The sequence below is a fragment of the Ostrinia furnacalis genome, unplaced genomic scaffold, assembly GCF_004193835.3.
Source record: "Ostrinia furnacalis isolate ACB-3 unplaced genomic scaffold, ASM419383v2 OfSCF2954, whole genome shotgun sequence".
NCBI lineage: Eukaryota > Metazoa > Arthropoda > Insecta > Lepidoptera > Crambidae > Ostrinia > Ostrinia furnacalis.
The window spans coordinates 12,021-34,702 of NW_021133193.1; the positions used below are offsets into that span (position 1 = coordinate 12,021).

At 48.5% G+C, this 22,682-nt stretch overlaps 1 protein-coding gene across 1 annotated transcript in view; it reads left to right on the plus strand.

Annotated features, from left to right (window-relative positions):
- Positions 1-21,681, plus strand: part of LOC114356808 (baculoviral IAP repeat-containing protein 6-like) — a gene marked incomplete at its 3' end in the record, with an annotated part of 32,133 nt that extends 10,452 nt beyond the window's left edge. The window contains 20 exon segments of the mRNA XM_028310164.1: positions 1,061-1,304; positions 1,715-1,825; positions 5,529-5,634; positions 5,734-6,007; positions 6,516-6,709; positions 7,824-7,959; positions 8,047-8,131; positions 8,957-9,156; positions 10,272-10,373; positions 10,712-10,862; positions 11,319-11,461; positions 11,928-12,185; positions 14,015-14,266; positions 15,508-15,654; positions 16,073-16,287; positions 17,606-17,801; positions 18,853-19,073; positions 19,655-19,819; positions 20,490-20,715; positions 21,519-21,681. Coding sequence (XP_028165965.1) covers positions 1,061-1,304; positions 1,715-1,825; positions 5,529-5,634; positions 5,734-6,007; positions 6,516-6,709; positions 7,824-7,959; positions 8,047-8,131; positions 8,957-9,156; positions 10,272-10,373; positions 10,712-10,862; positions 11,319-11,461; positions 11,928-12,185; positions 14,015-14,266; positions 15,508-15,654; positions 16,073-16,287; positions 17,606-17,801; positions 18,853-19,073; positions 19,655-19,819; positions 20,490-20,715; positions 21,519-21,681 — 3,589 coding nt within the window.
- Positions 21,682-22,682: the final 1,001 nt, after the last annotated feature.

Consider the following 22,682-nt stretch of genomic DNA (forward strand, 5'->3'; position numbering starts at 1 on the left):
TCAGCGCTGACGACACGTCGCTGGCGCTCACGCTCACGCTGCCCTACGCTGCGGCGCTGCACGAGCTGCAGTTGCAGCCGCATCTTACTAGTCTAGCCAGTGAGTCACAGCAACATTACTACTGTATCAGCCACTCCTTCAGCGCTGATGACACGTCGCTCGCGGTCACGCTGCCTTACGCTGCTGCGTTACACGAGCTGCAGTTGCAGCCGCATCTTACTAGTCTAGCCAGTGAGTCATACCAACATCATTATTATTGTGTCAGTCACTTCTTCAGCGCTGACGACACGTCGCTCGCGCTCACGCTCACGCTGCCCTATGCTGCGGCCTTACACGAGCTACAGTTGCAGCCGCATCTTACTAGTCTAGCCAGTGAGTCACAGCTTTATTACTACTGTATACTCCTTCAGCGCTGATGATACGTCTCTGGTGCTCACGCTCACCCGCATCTTACTAGTCTAGCCAGTAAGTATCAGTGACATTACTACTGTATCAGCCACTCCTTCAGCGCTGATGATACGTCGCTCGCGCTCACGCTCACGCTGCCCTACGCTGCTGCGTTACACGAGCTGCAGCTGCAGTCGCACCTCACTAGTCTTGCCAGTGAGTCACAGCAGTAATTTAATTTATTTCCAAACTCACGACATTGGAGTTCTCTCCGCAAACTTGGAGCTTGGCGCTCCGGCGCGACGCAATGGGACGCGGCCGCGGGCGCCGGCGCTATCCACGCGCTGTGTGGTCGCGTTAAGACCCGTGTTTCTTTATTTTAATTGACTGCGTTGTCAAACTTGGAGGGCGATTATCTACCGTGGATGCAACCCGCCGAGGCTGCGGCTGACCGCGACTCGCACGGTTCTATAAGTTGCCTGCCGGTGCAACAGTCGTCGCGAATAACTGTGCCCGCCGCGGATGTCAACCACGTCGCGAAGTATGTCATTCAGTTTTTATCTGTATTTTAGAGGAGCTACAAATTCGTAACCGCGGCGAGCGCGAGCGAAAATCGCTCCTTGAGTTCATAGCCTAAAGTAGCAGAAGCTAAATTTTCTCTTTTTGTGCGCAGCGTGCCCAGGCGCCGTGGGCATCGAGGCCGGCTGCGGCGACACGGTGGCGCCGCTGGGCCCGCCGCAGTGCACGGCCGGCATGACGTTCATCCGCCTGGCGCTGGCGCGGCCCGTGGTGTGCTCCACCGTCCAGCTGCGGCTCTACCGCCCGCGCGACTCGTCCAACATGGGCCTGCTGCAGCTGCGGCTGCTCGTGGCGCCCGCCTTCAGCCCGCACGCGCCGCCCGCGCCGCCGCCCGCGCCGTGAGTACCGCGTGACGTCACCGGCGGCCGCGTGTGCCCGCCGTGCTGCGACTCGAGACAAGCTTTTTACTACTGAACTACGGAGGCGTGAAAGCTGACAATGCTAATACGGTCACTGTTGGAACATCGTCGGACTTCAGCCAGGAACATGCAGAAAAGCTTTGATATTACTCATAACTTCTTAACGAACATTGATCGCGTTATATAAGATTTTAAACTTTCGCGTTCCATTTCAATTAAAAAAGAGAACCACGAGTGTACATTAATTATGTAATTCATCTCGTTAAGACCCGTGCTTCTCTATTTTAACTGACTGCGTTGTCCCGATGCAGTCCTAATTCTAACTAACAAAAACGCCCCGTTGTCCCACTAACAACTTTGTCGAACGAGCAGCGCCACCGTATTGATAGTACCGGTTCCCGCAGGAACAACTGGGCGTGCGTGATATCCGCGTGCACGCGCGCGCGTTCCGGCGCGACGCGCTGGGGCGCGGCCGCGGGCGCCGGCGCGATCAACGCACTGTGTGGTGGCGTTAAGACCCGTGTTTATTTATTTAATTAGGACAACCAACTAGACAGACACAAATTCAAGCAAAGGGGTTTACATACATAATTTTGTTTCTCTATTTCAATTGACTGCGTTGTCCCAATGCAGTCGTAATTTGATTCTAACTAACAAAAACGCCCCCTTTTCCCACTAACCACTTTGTCGAAGGAGCAGCGCCACCGTATTGATAGTACCGGTTCCCGCAGGAACAACTGGGCGTGCGTGATATCCGCGTGCACGCGCGCGCGCTCCGGCGCGATCAACGCGCTTTGTGGTCGCGTTAAGACCCGTGTTTCTCTATGTTAACTGACTGTGTTGTTCAAATGCAGTCCTAATTCTAACTAACAAAAACGCCCCGTTGTCCCACTAACAACTATGTCGAACGAGCAGCGCCACCGTATTGATAGTACCGGTTCCCGCAGGAACAACTGGGCGTGCGTGATATCCGCGTGCACGCGCGCGCGATCCGGCGCGACGCGCTGGGGCGCGGCCGCGGGCGCCGGCGCGATCAATGCGCTGTGGTCGCGTTAAGACCCGTGTTTCTCTATTTTAATTGACTGCGTTGTTCCAATGCAGTCCTAATTCTAACTAACAAAAACGCCCCCTTGTCCCACTAACAACTAGTGTTGCCGAACTATCGATAGTAAAACTATCGATAGTTTTCATTCGAAAAAGCCTTCTCCATCGATAGGCCTATCGATAGTATCGATACTGTCGATACTATCGATACTATCGATAGCTCAAAACGAGGCAATACTATTGAATATGTGCAATACTATCGATACTATCGATAGTATTGTTGCTCGTGAAGAATAAACTATCGATAGTATCGATACTATCGATAGTATTGTCGCTTTTGAATAAAAAGCTATCAATACTATCGATAGTATCGATACTATCGATTGTTCTAGACTATCGATAGTCTGTAAATTTGCAATAGTATTGGGTATGTTTAAATTCATTTTTATAATATTTCAAATGTTTTTCTTGACTTACCAACTAAACATATAACTAACAATAATAATCTCACTTGTATTTAAAACTACCTGCATTAGTTAAGTACGACAAATAAAATGTATTGCCAATTTTGGAAAAATATAATTAAATGTTATGGTTAACTATATGAAATAATTCAAGTATTCCAATAACCCTATTGTTGTGCCTATTGACTATTATACCCAAATATTGTAAACGATACTATTGTAAATTGCCAAACTATCGATAGTCTAGAACAATCGATAGTATCGATACTATCGATAGTATTGATAGCTTTTTATTCAAAAGCGACAATACTATCGATAGTATCGATACTATCGAGAGTTTATTCTTCACGAGCAATAATACTATCGATAGTATCGATAGTATTGCACATATTCAATAGTATTGCCTCGTTTTGAGCTATCGATAGTATCGATACTATCGACAGTATCGATACTATCGATAGGCCAATCGATAGTCTTGCGATAGTTTGACTATCGATAGACTATCGATAGACTATCGATAGTCGACTATCGATCGGCAACACTACTAACAACTATGTCGGACTAGCAGCGTCACCGTATTGATAGTACCGTGTCCCGCAGGAACAACTGGGCGTGCGTGATATCCGCGTGCACGCGCGCGCGCTTCGGCGCCATTAATGCGCTCTGTGGTCGCGTTAAGACCCATGTTTCTCTATTTTAATTGACTGCGTTGTCCCAAAGCAGTCCTAATTCTAACTAACAAAAACGCCCCGATGTCCGACTAACAACTATGTCGAACGAGCAGCGCCACCGTATTAATAGTACCGGTTCCCGCAGGAACAACTGGGCGTGCGTGATATCCGCGTGCACGCGGGCGCCGGCGCGATCAACGCGCTTTGTGGTCGCGTTAAGACCCGTGTTTCTCTATTTTAACTGACTGCGTTGTACAAATGCAGTCCCAATTCTGACTAACAAAAACGCCCCGTTGTCCCACTAACAACTTTGTCGAACGAGCAGCGCCACCGTATTAATAGTACCGGTTCCCGCAGGAACAACTGGGCGTGCGTGATATCCGCGTGCACGCATTAACGCGCTATGTGGTTGCGTTAATACCCGTGTTTCTCTATTTTAAATGGCTGCGTTGTTCCAATGCAGTTCTAATTCTAACTAACAAAAACGCCCCCTTGTCCCACTAACAACTTTGTCGAACGAGCAGCGCCACCGTATTGATAGTACCTTACTCTACAGTGGCGCCATCTTGATGAGTGCAAATGCGATAGTCCTCCACTTTAGCGCTCACCAGTTGGTGCCACTGTCTTCGCTACTAGCAAGTGACAGGACCTTACTCTACAGTGGCGCTAACTGGTGAGCGCTAAAACGATAGCTTTCATTGACTGCGTTGTCCCAAATCAGTCCTAATTCTAACAAAACGCCCCGATGTCCGACTAACAACTTTGTCGAACGAGCAGCGCCACCGTATTGATAGTACCGGTTCCCGCAGGAACAACTGGGCGTGCGTGATATCCGCGTGCACGCGCGCGCGTTCCGGCGCCATTAATGCGCTGTGTGGTCGCGTTAAGACCCGTCTTTCTCTATTTTAATTGACTGCATTGTCCCAATGCAGTCGTAATACTAACTAACAAAAACGCCCCGTTGTCCCACTAACAACTTTGTCGAACGAGCAGCGCCACCGTATTGATAGTACCGGTTCCCGCAGGAACAACTGGGCGTGCGTGATATCCGCGTGCACGCGCGCGCGTTCCGGCGCCATTAATGCGCTGTGTGGTCGCGTTAAGACCCGTCTTTCTCTATTTTAATTGACTGCATTGTCCCAATGCAGTCGTAATACTAACTAACAAAAACGCCCCGTTGTCCCACTAACAACTTTGTCGAACGAGCAGCGCCACCGTATTGATAGTACCGGTTCCCGCAGGAACAACTGGGCGTGCGTGATATCCGCGTGCACGCGGGCGCGCTCCAGCGCGATCTACGCGCTGTGTGGTCGCGTTAAGTGCTTGTTCACGTTGACTCGCGGGCGCGGTGGCGGGCGCGGTGACGAAATATCAAACATATGTAGTGATTCCAAGTGTTCACGCACGAAACGCAGGTGCGGTCTAACTAGCGGGCAAGCTAGCGACTGGTGCGCGCGGAGCGCTCGCGCTAATTTCAACGCGTGAAGATGTTTGTGTGTGTTCATGTCAAACTAGCGGCGGCGCGCGCGTTTCACTCGCGACGTCAGGTAAGTTCAACCAGTTTGAACTTGTCGCTAGAAACGATAGTACGTCACACTCGCGCGAACGCCTGGTGGTTAATGTGAACACGAGCTCGCAACGTTTCCCGCACCCGCGCCCGCGCGTACCTACGTGAACAAGCACTAAGACCCGTGTTTCTCTGCGTTGTTCCAATGCAGTTCTAATTCTTAACTAACAAAAACGCCCCCTTGTCCCACTAACAACTTTGTCGAACGAGCAGCGCCACCGTATTGATAGTACCGGTTCCCGCAGGAACAACTGGGCGTGCGTGATATCCGCGTGCACGCGCGCGCGCTCCGGGGCCACGCGCTTTGTGGTCGCGTTAAGACCTTTGTTTCTCTATTTTAATTGACTGCATTGTCCCAAAGCAGTCCTAATTCTAACTAACAAAAACGCCACGCTTTCCCACTAACCACTATGTCGAACGAGCAGCGCCACCGTATTGATAGTACCGGTTCCCGCAGGAACAACTGGGCGTGCGTGATATCCGCGTGCACGCGCGCGCGATCCGGGGCCACGCGCTGGGGCGCCGGCGCGATCAACGCGCTGTGCGGTCGCGTTAAGACCCGTGTTTCTCTATTTTGATTAACTGCGTTGTTTCAATGCAGTTTTCATTCTAACTAACAAAAACGCCACATTGTCCCACTAACAACTTTGTCGAACGAGCAGCGCCATCGTATTAATAGTACCGGTTCCCGCAGGAACAACTGGGCGTGCGTGATATCCGCGTGCACGCGCGCGCGATCCGGCGCGACGCGCTGGGGCGCGGCCGCGGGCGCCGGCGCGATCAACGCGCTGTGCGCGTGTGTGTTAGGAGGAGGACCGCCGGCGCACCACGCGCACCACGCACTGTTAGCCGCTGCCGTGCACGCGCCGTCGCCTGCGCATCGCGCGAGAGTGCTGACGGCTCTGTTGCAGACCGATTCTGCTGCTAGAGCTCACGGTAAGTCTACTTGTAGATACTTGTGTTGTTGTGGAATTTGTACGTCTAATCTCAACAACTTTGTAAACCTTGTAACGTTCTGTGTTTTCGCATCATTATTTACTCTGTAGGTAGGCGATTGGTGAAACCGTTTTATGAATGTTGTAATTCGAAATAAAGTTACGATTCATCTAGCCGAGCAGTGTATTTCAAACCGTCTCTGTGTAGTATAGTGCCTTTTGAACATCGTCATCTCGCCAACGCCTGCGCAGGGACGCCGTGACGCCAACTCCTGTTACTTGTCCGAAAACAGACGTTGTATTAGCGTCGCATGGATGCGTCACCAGCATTACTTGTCGACGCTGCACGGGCGCTGGCAAGAAGACTGCGCTCAAAAGACGCTAGTGTTTTCCCGTACATAGTTTAGTATCAGTTGTAGCTTTAAAGCAGTCTACATTGACTGCTCCAGTCTGCCCGTATATAACAGCTTGAAATGTTTTTCTAATTTGACCATATCGTTCTGTTCCAGAGTTCCAAGTGTCCCCCAACATGCGCGGCTGCGGCGGCGCCATGAACGGCGTGTGCGAGCTAGTGCGGCAATTATGCGCGCGCTGCCCCGCCGGCGCCGCCCACGCCTACCTGCAGTGGCTGGCCGGCGCCGCCGAGCGCTGGCTGCGCGACCGCACGCCGCCCTCCGCCGCGCTCACGCACACGCTGGCCACGGTGAGCACACATGCACAGGGAGCACACATGTACAGGGAGCACACGACGCCTCGCAGCACGCTACCTGCAGTGGCTGGCCGGCGCCGCCGAGCGCTGGCTGCGCGACCGCACGCCGCCCTCCGCCGCGCTCACGCACACGCTGGCCACGGTGAGCACACATGCACAGGGAGCACACATGTACAGGGAGCACACGACGCCTCGCAGCACGCTACCTGCAGTGGCTGGCCGGCGCCGCCGAGCGCTGGCTACGCGGCGTGGCCACGGTGAGAACAATACCGAACATGATATAGGCAGAGAGAGCTCATGATGCGTTCCGTGTCGCTGAGTCGTCTTAACGCTCCTGCACACGATGCCGCTGCCGCGCTGTCGCCGTGCCTACGCCGCACTTTTATACTGTGGATCGTTCGTTCGTGTCAGCCAAATGACGTCCACTGCTGGACAAAGGCCTCCCCCAAGGTTTTCCACAATGAACATCCTGCGCTGCCCGCATCCAGGTTCTTCCCGCGACCTTTACCAGATCGTCGGTCCACCTAGTAGGAAGCCTGCCCACGCTACGTCTTCCAGCCCGTGGTCGCCACTCGAGAACTTTCATGCCCCAATGGCCATTGTCTCTACACGAGCTATGTGCCCCGCCCACTGCCACTAGATTTTTTTTTTTACTTTGGATACGCGCCGCGTAAAGCCTGCTGCCGCGCCGCCACTGCGCTGCTGCCGCCCCGCCACCACCCTGTATACTAACATCAGTATAGTGGACGGGTAAAATTATGCTTTGACGGCGCGGGAGCGACGCGGTGGCGGCGTCGTGTGCAGGAGCGCTTACATAGAAATATCTGTAGCGGGCGGTACGCTAACACGAAATCTGCGGCAGCATCGTGTACTTTGGCTCAGAGGCCATACAATGCGTTGCGGCTCCGTCGCGGCGTCGCCGACGTAGCACCGCTTAGTTGTTTATGCGACACAGGGAAAGGCGCCCTCTTGTTGATTTTGTATAATTACGTACACATACCTATTATATAAAAATTGAACTTACTGACGAGGAAAGTTCATGTCAATCATGGACTACCGCATAAAGTCGCCTTTTTTCCGACATTATTTAATATGTTTTCTTTTGTAGGTGTTATGGACGTTAAAAGAAGAAAGATCTCTAGAAGACTTGGAACAGCTCATCACAGATGACTTGTTCGAGTTAGTGTACACGTGGGTCAAGGATGTTCCCGAATCTAGTCTACTAAAGAAATCCCTTGATTCCAGTAAGTAACATTACATCTTTTTCATAAGTTGATCGATAACAATTATAAATTAAAATTGAACTTATATTTATCATTTTTTCGTTTCAGTATTGTGCTCAATGTGCTACATTCGCCCGGAATTATTCAAGATGCTTTTGGAACAAATGGATATTCCTATGGATCAAGAAGAAAGGTATGTTTCATATTTTGACTAATTTCTTTATCTAAATATATAAAAGGAGAAACTGACTGACAGATCAACGCACAGCCTAAACGGCTAAACGTAGGCACTTGAAATTTGGAAGGGACGTAGCTTAGGTACCGTAGAGGTGCACTAAGAAAGGAATTCCCGAAATTCCCACGGGAACGGGAATTAGCGGGAAAAACAGGATTCACGCGTACGAAGTCGCGGGCGGCCGCTAGTCAAATATAATTTAGATTGAAAATGTCTACTCAGTGTCAACAAAATGGTGTAATTTAGCTTGTCTCAGAGCCGAGCACCGTTTCGTTTACATACGTCAGTGATCGATACTGTGCCAATGGGATTGGACTGATAACAGACAACAAGAAGCTACTGTGCGCTTTCCATGCGCCTCGCATGTTCGTTCGTATCAGCCGAAAGACGTCCACTGCTGGACAAAGGCCTCCCTCAAGGATTTCCACAAAGACCGGTCCTGCGCCGCTTGCATCCAGGTACTTCCCGCGACCTTCACCAGATCGTCGGTCCACCTAGTGGGAGGCCTGCCCACGCTACGTCTTCCAGCTCGTGGTCGCCACTCAAGAACTTTCCTGCCCCAGCGGCCATCAGCTCTTCGAGCTATGTGCCCCGCCCACATGTATTGCTATATGCTGTATTGTACAGCCTCGCATGTATTGTTTTGGATATAAATAAATAAATATTTACTCGGAGAAATGAACAGGTCTATAGAGCGACTTCAGGCTCTCTAGCGCGCGCTACGTAAGCGTTCTATTTGACGCCTCAAGAAGAATTTTGACTAACAAATGAATATTTTTGCAGCATGGAAGGCCTAACCGACGACACAAAGGTGCACGCCATGCCAACCGGCCGACCGGAGCCGGCGGAGTGCGACAGCAGCGTGGCTTGGAAGCTGCGCGGCTGGCAGCTGCAGACCGTGGCCGCCGCCGCCATGTCGCCCGCCGCCACGCCCGCACTGTTGCATTCGCGGCTGCCCGCTTGCGCCGTGCGTGCCATCACAGGTGGGGGTCTTAGAGACCAGTACCTCTAGTACGAAAAACTTTCGAGTTCGTTTCGTTGCGTATTCAAAGTGTCATCGAAAAATTTTGTATGAAAAATTAAACAGCGCCCCCTATATTATAGCCGCCCTAGGGGGCGCTGTTTAATTTTTCATACAAAATTTTTCGATGACACTTTGAATACGCAACGAAACGAACTCGAAAGTTTTTCGTACTAGAGGTACAGGAGTTGCAGCAGTGTTTTGTCTTGGACTGTACTGTTTGCGTTTGCCTATAGAGATATAGAGATATGCCAATGAGGGTTTTCGCGATTGAAAAATCCGCCAGATGACAATACGTAGACGCGAGGTCCAAATGCTGCATGATTGGTGGATTTTGACATATCTGTCATTGTCATGTCAAAAATAACCAATCATGCAGCATTTGGACCTCACGTCTACGTATTGCCATCTGGCGGATTTTTCAATCGCAAAAACCCTCATTAATGCGCTGAGTTCGAAACTCAGTGTCGCATTAGAAATTCACACACACAGAGTAATCAAAATATGTACTCATTATCCACCGCGGTATCAGTACTCAACGTTTACATTATGACGTCACTACTGTCATCATTGCTTTCACGAGCAATGTGTTCTGTTCTTGGGCATATTGCTGCCGGCCCCGCCCCCTTGTCACATTGCCTTTTAGTTTCTGTGATCTGTGCGTTTGCCGCTCGCCCTTTCCGAATTGGAGTTCGGTGAACGTTCCAAGTAGAAGTTCCAGCTGTGTTTTGTCTTGGGTAGCCCGTCTGCGTATGTTGCTGGGACCTCCGAGCTGAGAGGTCGGGGTGACCTATCTAAACAGATATTCCACCTGTTTTGTCGGAACTGTAATACTTAAACGGCAGTACACCGCGATGTGGCTAGACGAGGCATCCAGAACGGTCCCAGCAGTGCTAGCACACTTGAGAGCAATGTATCAAAATGTTTAGGATTTGTGAAACTGATGGTTTGATGTGTTTGCTGTTAATGATTATTCCGTTCATGATAATCGCTAGCTACCGTTGTTATCACACTCCTGTGTCACTCTTGATTGATTCTGGTTTTACAAATATTTAATAAAATCATTTTTTTTTGCAGAATTCAGCGAAGCAAAGCTAGAACTTATCAAAGAGCAAATGTCCTCACAAGACGACGTAACCATGCTTGAATGTGAGAAGGAATTGCCTCAACCCAATACTGGTAAGTTACTTTTTAAACACACGCTATGAGGGGATCATATTTGCGCTCACCAATGAGGGTTTTCGCGATTGAAAAATCCGCGAGATGGCAATGGATTTTGACATATCTGTCAATGTCATGTCAAAAATAACCAATCATGCAGCATTTGGACCTCGCGTCTACGTATTGCCATCTGGCGGATTTTTCAATCACGAAAACCCTCATTGACGCCGTGGCAATGGCAACCTTTAATAAGGCAACATTTAGATAAAGATGAAAAACGTTGTAAAATTGTTTTAGATCATGGTTTTCCTATTTTAAATAAATAAGTATTTATCAGCATTTGTACATCTTTTTAGAACTACCGTCAATGAAAAACGTATGCCAACTGGTGGAGTTTGCGCGGTCGCTGTGCGCCGAGCGGCGGCTGAAGGAGTGGCTCGGCACCACCGGCGCCTGCTTCTGGCAGCCGCTGCTCACGCTGCTGTGCTTCCCGCGACCGCCGGAGACGTGAGTAGTATAATATGCTAGGTATACTCGTGATGGTTTAAAAATTTGGCCTAAATTACTACGTATGTAGGTTTTCTGTGTATTGCCAGTCACAATTCTTACGGGCGTTTTTATGTATAATTTAAAATATTTTTTGTTTAAAAAACAATATTTGAAATATGTATGACACTGGCAAAAAGCGTTTATAAAATATTGTTTATCGTTTTAAGTACTTTATTACTTGAAGTGCAAATGTATACGACAGTCCTATTTTCGTGAACCTAGCTTCCGTAATAACTTTAAATAGCGAATTGGTATTTTATTACAGTTCCATGCATTGTGTAGGTAGACGTTGTGTATGTTATCTGTAAAAATAAAAATCTGAGTGCAAAAATTGACGATGACTTATTATACCATGCCTCACGATCGTGTCATGTCGGTTGTAACTCGTATCTCACGCTCGTGCGTCCCCGGCAGCACGTGGCAAGAAGGCGCGCAGTACGCGGCGCTGGAGGAGGCCACGATCCGGCTGTTCGCCGAGCTCAACGTGTGCCACGCCGCCAACCAGAAGCTCTTCGCGCACACGCTGCACCGGATACTCGAGTCCATGCACTGCACTGGTATGTATGATGAGTTTTGGTACCTATTCATACTGTTACTCAGGAGGAAGAGGAGTCAAATCGTACGAGTTTTTTGACCATTTAGCATATGAGCGAGTCACTGCATACTAATACTCGTGCATTGATGTCGATGTGTGTTTATATGGGTCATAATAATTTTCGTCACAACTCTAGTGTCAGACTACCATTACATGATTAAATTAGAACGTGGCATGGAATCTTTTTTCTGACTTTACGCATATAATGTAACACATCTGTGAATTAATCGAAAACTATTTTGTTATGTGTAGGTACCTAATGACCATAAACGGAGTTCTACTCCAAACTACAAATCAGAGTAACAAGATGTCAACTAACTGTACCCTCTTTTAGCTATATTGCTTCCTAATGATTTAAATGAGTTGCAGTTGAGTCATGGATTTGTGTGTCAGCTACTTTACAAAATGTCATCACATTTATATTTTAGGTCCAGAGGGCATCTCCGGGTTCACCCGATCTCTGATCCTTCGCCTGGTGCTATCCGGGTCCCGCATGCGCGTGGCGCTACGCTGGGGCGGCGCCTGGTGCGCGTGCGGCGCCTGCGGGTCCCCGCCGCACGCGCCGCCCGCGCCGCCCTCCGCCCCGCCCCGCCACCCCTCGCACCCGGCGGCGGCGCATCATGCCGTGCTGACGCTGCCGCTTCACACTACAGTGAGGGCGCTGCTGGCCGAACACAGACCTCCATGTAAGTTATTACTCTGTGACAATAAGTGCGCGTGCGACGCCGCGCCGTCCGCGCCTCCGCCTGTGTTGCCGCGATATCCCTCGCACCCGGCGGCGGCGCATCATGCTGTGCTGACGCTGCCGCTGCATACTACTGTCAGGGCGCTTCTGGCAGAACACAGACCGCCACGTGAGTGTGAATAAATAGTAATTACTCTGTGGCAATAAGTGCGCGTGCGACGCCGCGCCGCCCGCGCCGCCACCCCTCGCAACCGGCGGCGGCGCATCACGCTGTGCTGACGCTGCCGCTACATACTACTGTGAGGGCGCTGCTGGCTGAACATAGGCCTCCATGTGAGTGTCAACAAATCTATAGATAAATGTAATAATAAATGCGCGTGCGACGCCGCGCTGCCTGCGCCATCTTCCGCCCCGCCCCGCCACCCCTCACACCCGGCGGCTGCGCATCACGCTGTGTTGACGCTGCCGCTGAATACTACCGTGAGGGCGCTGCTGGCCGAACATAGGCCTCCATGTAAGTTATTACTCTGTGACAATAAGTGCGCGTGTGGCGCCTGCGGCTCCCTGTCATACACGCCACTCGGACTCATGACCATATACCGCTCGCCCGGCGCCTGCCCACCACGCTGTGCTGACGCTGCCGCTGCACACCACTGTGCGGGCGCTGCTGGCCGAACACAGACCTCCATGTGAGTGTGAATAGATTGTTATTACTCTGTGACAATAAATGCGCGTGCGGCGCCTGCGGGTCCCCGCCGCACGCGCGGCCCTCCGCGCCTCCCCGCCACCCCTCGCACCCGGCGGCGGCGCATCACGCTGTGCTGACGCTGCCCCTGCACACCAATGTGAGGGCGCTGCTGGCCGAACATAGGCCTCCACGTGAGTGTGAACAAATCTATAGATAAATGTAATAATAAATGCGCGTGCGGCGCCCCGATATCCCCGCCGCGCCACCCCTCGCACCCGGCGGCCGCGCATCACGCTGACGCTGCCGCTGCACACCACTGTGCGGGCGCTGCTGGCCGAACATAGACCTCCATGTGAGTGAATAGATTGTAATTACTCTGTGACAATAAATGCGCGTACCACGCCGTGTCGCCTAGACACTCCTCGCACCCGGCGGCGGCGCATCACGCTGTGCTGACGCTGCCGCTGCATACTACTGTGAGGGCGCTGCTGGCCGAACATAGACCTCCATGTGAGTGAATAGATTGTAATTACTCTGTGACAATAAATGCGCGTACCACGCCGTGTCGCCTAGACACTCCTCGCACCCGGCGGCTGCGCATCATGCTGTGCTGACGCTGCCGCTGCATACTACAGTGAGGGCGCTGCTGGCTGAACATAGGCCTCCACGTGAGTGTGAATAGATAGTAATTACTCTGTAACAATAAGTGCGCGTGCGACGTCGCGACATCTGTGCCTCCACCAGTGTCGCCAGGATATCCCTCGCACCCGGCGGCCGTCCACCATTCTATGTTGACGCTACCGCTTCATACTACTGTGAGGGCACTGCTGGCTGATCATAGGCCTCCACGTGAGTGTGAATAGATAGTAATTCCTCATCAATGAGGGCTAGCGAGTGCGCTCATACTAATTAAAGCCTCTTCCCCAAATAGTCCATTACGCAAGAGAGCGTCTTACACTGTTTGCCGAGACAAGGTTTCCATTCAACATGCAATTTTGGTCCCGTCATTTTAAAATTCAATTAACTGGATACGGTTAAGACGCATCGCAGGGTTGTTTCCTCTCTCCACTTTAGTAGTTACCCTCAATTTCAAATGACATGACCATAATTTGTTTGTGTAATCCTTACCGTGTTTTTTGCAGTGCCAATAATAGACGACACGGCAAAGATGTGCGTGAGCACCGCTCCAGGCGGCGCCAACTCGGTGCTTCGCAGCGCTTCGGATACGGCCATTATGACCGTGGCGGAGGCCTGGGAGCTTAGCCTGGCCGCCGCTAGCGCGTCCAAAGACAAACGCGTCAAAGACGTCAAGAACACGTCTCTGAAGCACCAGAACAGCAAGAAGAGGCAGCTGAAGGCGACCAATGAGCCTTCCGTGCTGTGCGTGAGTGATGGTAAGTACCCCAGAACTTTATTTATTTATTTATTACGTATGCCAACATTGTTGTAACATAACAACATGTACACTTAAAAATAACAAATATCGATAAAGTTACAATCTTACAATGTAACAACAATTATTGTAGGCTTAATAATAACTTGTAGAATGAGATCAATAAATAGTTAGTTTATTTCATATGCTGAATATCAGTGCATTGGCATAGATTGCTTTATTGCCCAATAAAATAGTACAAAAGGTGGACTTAATGCTATTTGAGCATTCTCAGCCAGTCGACCCTTGGGTTATGCAGAAAGCTGAGTGCGAAGGTAGAGGTAGAAGGGTAGAAGTTAAAATTGAAGTTAAATTTTTAATTGATATAATACTTATTTAAGATAATAATCATAACAAAGTCATAAAGTCACGTGTACTTTAAGGATAAATAACAATAAAATTCTGGAGCTACAAATGAATCACTTATTTTCTAAAGAACACAAGTCCAAATAGAAAAATTACGATAAGTAGTTTTTTTTATGAACAATAAAAACTTTTTAATAAATTTTTAAATTTCTTACAATTAACAACTTGAATAAACTTTACGAGGAGGCACGAGTACCTAACCTAACGTCTGTTAGGTAAGGTAACTGTCTAGTTAACAAATTTTTCGGTCTTTAAATCAGTCAGATTAAACATACATAATAAATATAGCATACTCGTTGGTGAACATTACTTAGTTTCGATTGAGATCATTACTTGCAAATCAAATCGGTTAAAAAAGGAAAGACTAGGCCAGTCTAAAAGCAACGTTGACCTATTAAATAATTAAAAACTTACTTTGGTCTAAGAAAATAGGCTTTCAAGAATATTAAAGCTTCAAAATCGAAACTCGAGAATTCTCGAGCTCCGGTAATTTTTTTCTCGTCTCGAATGAAGCCAAATTTCTCGAGTTTTCTCGAGTTCGAGAAAGTTCGAGCAGAAACCCTACTGCTGAGTCACGGATATTTTTGGTGTGCCTTGTTTTGTGCATACTTGTACCATTGGAAATATTTTGTGTGCCAAACAATTCTATTTGCGATTGAAGATAACCGTGACACATTACTTATTGCATTTTTCCAATATAGCATCTGTAGCTGTGCCTTATATAAATAAATAAATAAATAAATATTCAGATTTTACGTGACATGGAAGACGTATTTATTTATTTGGGAAAACCAGGATTCTACAGTGTATAATAATTATCGATCCCTTATCCCACAGAACTCATCGAGTCCACAATCCGGGTGCAAGTGCCGGGTCTGGAGGGCTTCATCCCTCCCAGCACCACGCTCGCACAACTGGCTATGGCCGCGCCGCAGGCGTTCGGCCCGCACCTCACGCTCACGCTGCATCTCAACACCAATGGCGGTATGTAAAACGTTGATCTATGGTTTATTTAAATGTTGTATTTTGAGATGAATCATCAGAATAATTCTCTACTGGCCCAATCCTCGGCATCCATTTTTAGCTCGGTATCCCAAAAATGAAAAGGAGAAATGTTATAAGTTTGACCGCCGCGCTATGTGTATTGATATGCTACCTGTGATACCGTTGCTCTTGGCTACACAAAAAAGATAACTGACACTTTTTGTTACTGACACGGTACACCATCACGGGAATCCTGGGTCGCTGTATGGTGTCAAGTGGAAGTAATTGGATACAAAAGTGTCTAACATAGGCTTTAAATGGGTGAACCTATGTTTATGCGTTTTTTTTTTTGCTAAAGAAACGGCAAGACGATGGATACTTCATGTGTGATATCTTAAATATTTCGTACTTTCGCTAGACGTCTGGTCGGGTCCTACGTGGGAGCCGCCGGCGAACACGAACGCGGGTGCCTCGCGCTGCGGCGGCGTGGTGCTGCGAACATTCGCGGCGTGCGGCGGGCTCGCCCTCGTGGCCGCTCGCCTGCCGCGCCCGCACGCGCCGCCGCACCCGCCGCCTGCGCAGCACCATCACCACCACGACCTGGACTGGGTCAAGCTGGACGATCCTTATGAGGTCAGTCCTAGTGTGCTTACGGGCCTTTTTTTTTCGTCAGAAAAATACATTGATTTGTATACCCACCAGCCGCGGGGGCAGCTAGTGGGTTATGTGGGGTTCTCCCTCTCCAGAAGAGCAGGGCCTACCCACTAAAACCTGACGTTGCCCTCGGTAGCCATATGAGTCGGGAACGCGGGCCATCACTATCGGCGTTTTGCCTCAAGCATTCGTCCGCGTTCCCTGTGCTTACAGAACTATTCTCACCGCTGCAAGTCCTGTGTGGCCAGGATAGTGTGTTTGCTATCATAGGTATAGGTCAGGCTGCATAGTCCTACGAACATTCGCAGTGGCCGCCGCACCCGCCGCCTGCGCAGCACCATCATCACCATGACCTGGACGATCCTTATGAGGTCAGTCCTTAGTGTGCTTGTAATGGCAGGGTACTCACCTGCCATGTAGCGCGTAACGTAGCATGTAACGTAACCAACCTTCGAGTGAGTAAGGCTCGTCCACGGTCATCGCGTACCTGGCTGCGAGCTCCTGAATCCTACTACGAGCCGCCTTTGTGCTCGCAGTGATACCGCCAGTCGGCGGGTCGCTGCGATCTCCCTGCGAACCACGCGCGGGCTCGTGCCTATGTAATCACTTGATACAGTATCTGATACATTACACACTACACGGCTAGATGAAAATCCTGCATATTATCACTTGTTACGAACGTCCGCGGCGCGTAGCAGACTCGCTTTAAGGGCCGCTCGCCTGCCGCGCCCGCACGCGCCGCCGCACCCGCCGCCTGCGCAGCACCATCATCACCACGACCTTGATTGGGTCAAGCTGGACGATCCTTATGAGGTCAGTCCTCATCTTATTCACGATTAAAGTCTGGTCCCCGAGTAGATAGAATTTCGTCCATTGACTTCAAGCTACCCATCCTTATTGCTCACGCGGCCGCAGTGAGTGTGCGAGCGCGAGAGCAATATAATTACGCGCAAGCGATAAAGATGGGAAGTTTGGAGTCAATTGGTAGTAGAACTGCCTTATGTTTGTTGCTGTGGTTCAAGCCAGTATCTCGCTATCACCAAAGCACTTTTCCCCCTTCTAATGGAAACTCATTATCGATTATATTCTCGCTCAAGACAAAGGTGGGAAAATTGCCTGGGTGAAGCACGCTCCAATCGCGCGCGGCTGGTCCACGATTCATGCACCTGGTGCCTCGCGCGGTCGGAGCGCTATAGATACCTCCGCTGGGGATCCGGCTATTTAAACGTCGCACACCACATTTAACTTTCCAAATATAGAACATACTTTTAATCGCGCTTTATCCGTGTACAAACAGGAGGTGGTAGAACTAGGCGTGATCTCAGGAAGTAGTGCAGCGACAGAGGAAGGCGGCGGGGTGCCGGCGCACGCGCTGGGAGCCCTAGGGCTCCTGCTGAAGCTGCCGCGCTACGCCGCCGCGCTACTGGACGAGGGCGCGCGCGCCGCGCACCTGCTGCGCCTGCTGCTCGGCGTGGCGCACGACGAGGACGGCCGTGAGTACCGCTGCGGCAGTGGAGGGCTAAAGTCCGGTCTGTGAGCACGTAGAATTTTGTCCAATGACCCCAAGCTACCCATTCTTATCACTCGCGCGTAATGAGGGTTTTCGTGATTGAAAAATCCGCCAGATGGAGATACGTAGACGGGAGGTCCAAATGCTGCATGATTGGTGGATTTTGACATATCTGTCAATGTCATGTCAAAAATAACCAATCATGCAGCATTTGGACCTCCCGTCTACGTATTGCCATCTGGCGGATTTTTCAATCACGAAAACCCTCATTATATCGCTGTCGCGACTGTGCGACGGGCGCCCGCAGTGAGTGCGCGAGCGCAACAGCAACATAATTACGCGCGAGCGATAAGGATGGGTAGCTTGAGGTCATTGGACAAAATTCTACGTGCTCGCAGACCAAACTATACCTAAGTACACTCCGACAAACGTTACTTCGATATTACGTTACTCTGACACTTCTGAATATCGACATGACTTTACTCGACACTACACTACTCAGACAAAGGCGAATATCCTTTGTCTGAGTAGTGTCGATATTCAGAAGTGTCGGAGTAACGTAATGTCGAAGTAACGTTTGTCGGAGTATCATTTTATAGCCTTTGTGGAGCTGGCTAGAGCTCGGGCGGGACCGCAGCGGGGTGCCTGCGTACGCGCATAACGTTGACCTGGAGGTCACGTGACATTGTGTTGAGCGGTAGCTCGTTTAGTAAAACGTTGAGCTGGATATCACGTGACAATATGAGCTGGAGATCACGTGACAATTTGAGCTGGAGATCACTCGGCGTCGTCTTGAACTGGAGATCACTTCGTGTATTGTTTAGCTGGATCGCACGTGACAATGTCGAATTTGTGATCACGAGGCATGACGTTGAGCCAGATTTCACGTGGCGTTAAACTACAGCTCATGTGGCATAGCGTTGAGATAGAGCTTACGTGAAATGCTAGACTTTTAGTAAGTGATATTTCTGAAATGTTTCACGTTTTAGTAAGTGATATTTCATTAATCTCATTTTCACTATTTCACTCCCCAGGGAGCATAGTCGTCGGCGGCAACGGCAGCGGCACCGGCGAAGCGGGCTGGTCGCTCGGTACTCTGCCGTTCCGCGTGGTGTCCCGCCTGCTAGAGACCAGCGGGCCGCTGGGCTCGCCCGAGGCTGTCGCCTTACGCCGCGCCCTGCTGGCGTTGGGCGCCGTGCGGCTTGTGCTCGCCTGCCTGGCTGTGTTCACGCACCATAGACCCGCCTCCAACGATGTAAGTGTTTTTGAAGTCTTTTTTTTATGCGTAAGCGGGCGGACCACTGATCCTTTTTTTTCCAAAATAAAATTTAGCCTATGTTACTCGTGGATAATGTAGCTTTCGAATAGTGAAAGAATTTTTAAAAACGGTCCAGTAGTTTTTGAGCCTATTCATTACAACCAAACAAACAAACAAAGTTTTCCTCTTTATATTATTAGTGTAGACAATGGCAGGTTGACCGCAATTGCACCTGGTGTTAAGTAAGATGCAGTTTAGGATGCTACATTATCTGCCCTGTAAGTGCCTATTCACACTCGCCTTGAAAAGTAATACATACGACAGTAACATAAGAGCTGATTCTTTTCTTTATTGTTTTTGACTGTACAGTCTGAAAGTCGAATTTAGGAATGTAACGAGCCGCACAGGCATTTAGATATCACTTTGAAAGCTGATCCTGGGATACGCTTAAAATATCAGCGCCAAGGGAAAGTGTATAGCTTTAGCCAGTGTCCTACAAATTCCGTCGCATTTCAGAACAAAACAAAGCAGTTTTCTAGCGTTGAATTTCAAAAGTTTGTCCACTTTCTCTCATACAGAACAGCCAAGCCTCAAACGGGTCGGGCAAGTCGGAAGACAAGAGCCAGCTGTACTGGGCCAAGGGCACGGGTTTCGGCACGGGCTCCACGCAGCAGTCGTGGAACGTCGAGCAGGCACTCGTGCGCCAGCGCACTGAAGAGGAGCACGTCACTGTGCTCTTGCAAGTAAGTGGCTAGTGGTTTGAACTTTATTGCCTTGACTCTAGGTTGAATATCAATAAAATATTCAAACTGACTACGATAAACTGTTAACATCTGGGGGCGTAGTGTGAGTTTACATCAAACGCATTCGATGTTGACTGCGTAAGAAAGTGACATAAATGTATGACAAATTGTACAGCGCCCCTAGCGGAAACTTTCAAGAACTAAATTCTTCATATATATTTTAACGCGCTTGCTAGTGACGACGTTTGATTTGAACTCACACTAAACCCTCTGTTCAGTGTCTAAAGCGGGTTTTCCACCGAGAGATGAGCGAGCCTTTTATTTGTTTATTGTTAACCGTTTGTTCGGAAAACATACGGTTATTATTTAATGACTCCGTTTACATCGCAATACAAAAATGCATAGTGAAAAATATTTTGCATACGTCTGTTTTTACCAACAAAAAGTCGGCGAAAAGACAGAGAGCAAATGGAGTAAAAATTAGCTCTCTCATCGAATCAATTCCCCCGAACTTTTGCAATCCTATTTTATGTAAACAAAGACCGCTCCGTTAGACATCTCTAGTTCATCCCTCTTTGGCGGTGGAAAACGCGCTCAATGGAGGCGTAACATACTTGAAAACTAACGGCTAGATATTTTGCCTCATTAAAAACATCTTTCTCTCCAACAGGTCATAGCCTCATACATGAACCCCGGCGAGAAGTGGCCTCCCGAAGAGAACTCCTCCGAAGACGAGTCCTCTTCCGGGCGGTCATCGACCCCCGCGGAGACTGAGGGCGAGGGGGAGGGGGAAACCGAAGAGGACGAGCCACGTGACCTGCCCGCAGAGTTCATCGACCTCATTGCCAGCAGCTCGCTGGTGCCCGCGATATGCTCGTACCTTAGGAATGACTCGGGTGAGTTGTTTTGTTTTTTTATGTTTTTTTTTATCGCTCCGCACAGGCGATTTGTATGAACTGCTAGGGAGCGGAGCGGTTTCTCCGAACCGCATTACTCTAAAACGCTCCTTAGAAGTTTATACAGATTGGCCGTGCGGAGCGGGTCCGCACCGGACGGTCCGCGTGACACTAAAACCAGCCTGAGAGAGGCATTTCACCCATAGGACGTCTATTACTGAACATAGTAGAGGACGTCCTATGGCTGAAATGATAATGTTGATGAAATATTCATGTAAATTCAAAGTTCTTTTAATATTGGTATCTCAGTAAGTTTTAGGCATAGATGTTTTTGTGGTTTACATAATTTTGCTCACTGTTACTAACAAATAAGAGAGGTAGAAAATTAAGACCCCTTTGTCTTTTGAGGTCAGTTTCAATGTACTGCCTCAAAGCAGCGATAGCGTTAACTTTTAATTCGCCACATATTGTACGTTATTCCCTTTGCCTTAAGGTCCAAAAACAATTAAATTTGTATGCCTAGTTATTGGTTAAATTAGCTTTTGTAAGGCCTAGTTTTTTGATTCGTAGGTAAAATTTGACAGTATGTCCAATGACAAGTGGTTAAATATCAGAAAAAAATATTTATCTGACAATGGTTAGCTTGACTTTTAGTATATTTTTTTAACTATTAGTTAACATTTTGTTAATATTTAACCATTAGTAGCAAAATTTCACAAATTTAACTATGAATCAAAAAACTGGGCCTAAGTGTTCTTCAAAAGTGTCCTCAAAAAATAACTGATTGAAATGTTTGCATACAGTGTTGGACATGTCGCGGCACATCCCTCTGTACGTGTGCGTGCTGCGCTGCGCACGCGCACTGGTGGGCGCGCGCAGCCGGCGGCTGGCGCCCGCGCTGCGCCCGCTGCCGCGCCTGCTGCACAACATGAGCCGCACCACCAACTCCTACGCCGCCAAGCTTAGGTACGCATACAATCTATACTTCTATACTAATATTATAAAGCTGAAGAGTTTGTTTTTTTGTTTACTTGAACGAGCTAATCTTAGGAACTACCCACAGATATAGATAGATGCAGCATGTGAAAAAAATTGTATGAAGCCGAGCGTGCCACTTTTTAAACGTCATTAGTGTCATTTTAGCGAATTTTAGTGATTTCCGCAACGTAAAAATAATCGTATCATCGTACTGCATTCGCAAAGTCATCGAAAGATATCGTGTGACTCGATTCGACAATTAATTAATTCCGATAAAACTGATAATTTGTTAAATACAAAACCAAAAACATCTTTATTTACCATTTTAAATAAATTAATTCTTACAAATCGTCAAATCTCGTTATTTTTTTTACCCTACCAGCGTTTCAAGACAAAAATTGGTCAAGTGCATGAATACATGGATCAGTGTGTGTCTTATGCCCGTTTTCACCATCAATCCCTAATTTTTACGTAACCCCTAAGGTAACAAATTATATGAATTTTGTTTTCATAAGGGTCACTTAAACATTAGGGTTTGATGGTGAAAACGGGCATTATTGTTATTAAAGTAAGTACGGTTCCTTGTGAGCGGTATGAGTGCACCACATACACGGACCATGGTTTTAACTCTTAAGAGTACATCGCAGGATATGTATTAAAAACAATGCTACTTTATACTTCTTCTACTGCTACTTTATTCTAATTAATTATTTTTTTCTTTATTAGGAAAACATACAGCTTATATTATGATACATGTAGAATAAAAATAATAAGTCTTACACAAGCCTATGAGTTTTCACTGGTAATTTAAAATTGAAAAGACAGATTCACAATACTTAATTATCTAACTTAAACATTTAAAACCATGGACAAATTTTATTTGTAAGGTGTATTAATACACATCATTTTATGCCTTTATTAGGCCACGGAACCGCATAGGCCTCTCGTGAAATATGTCAACGTGACCATAATCACTGTCATACTTTTTG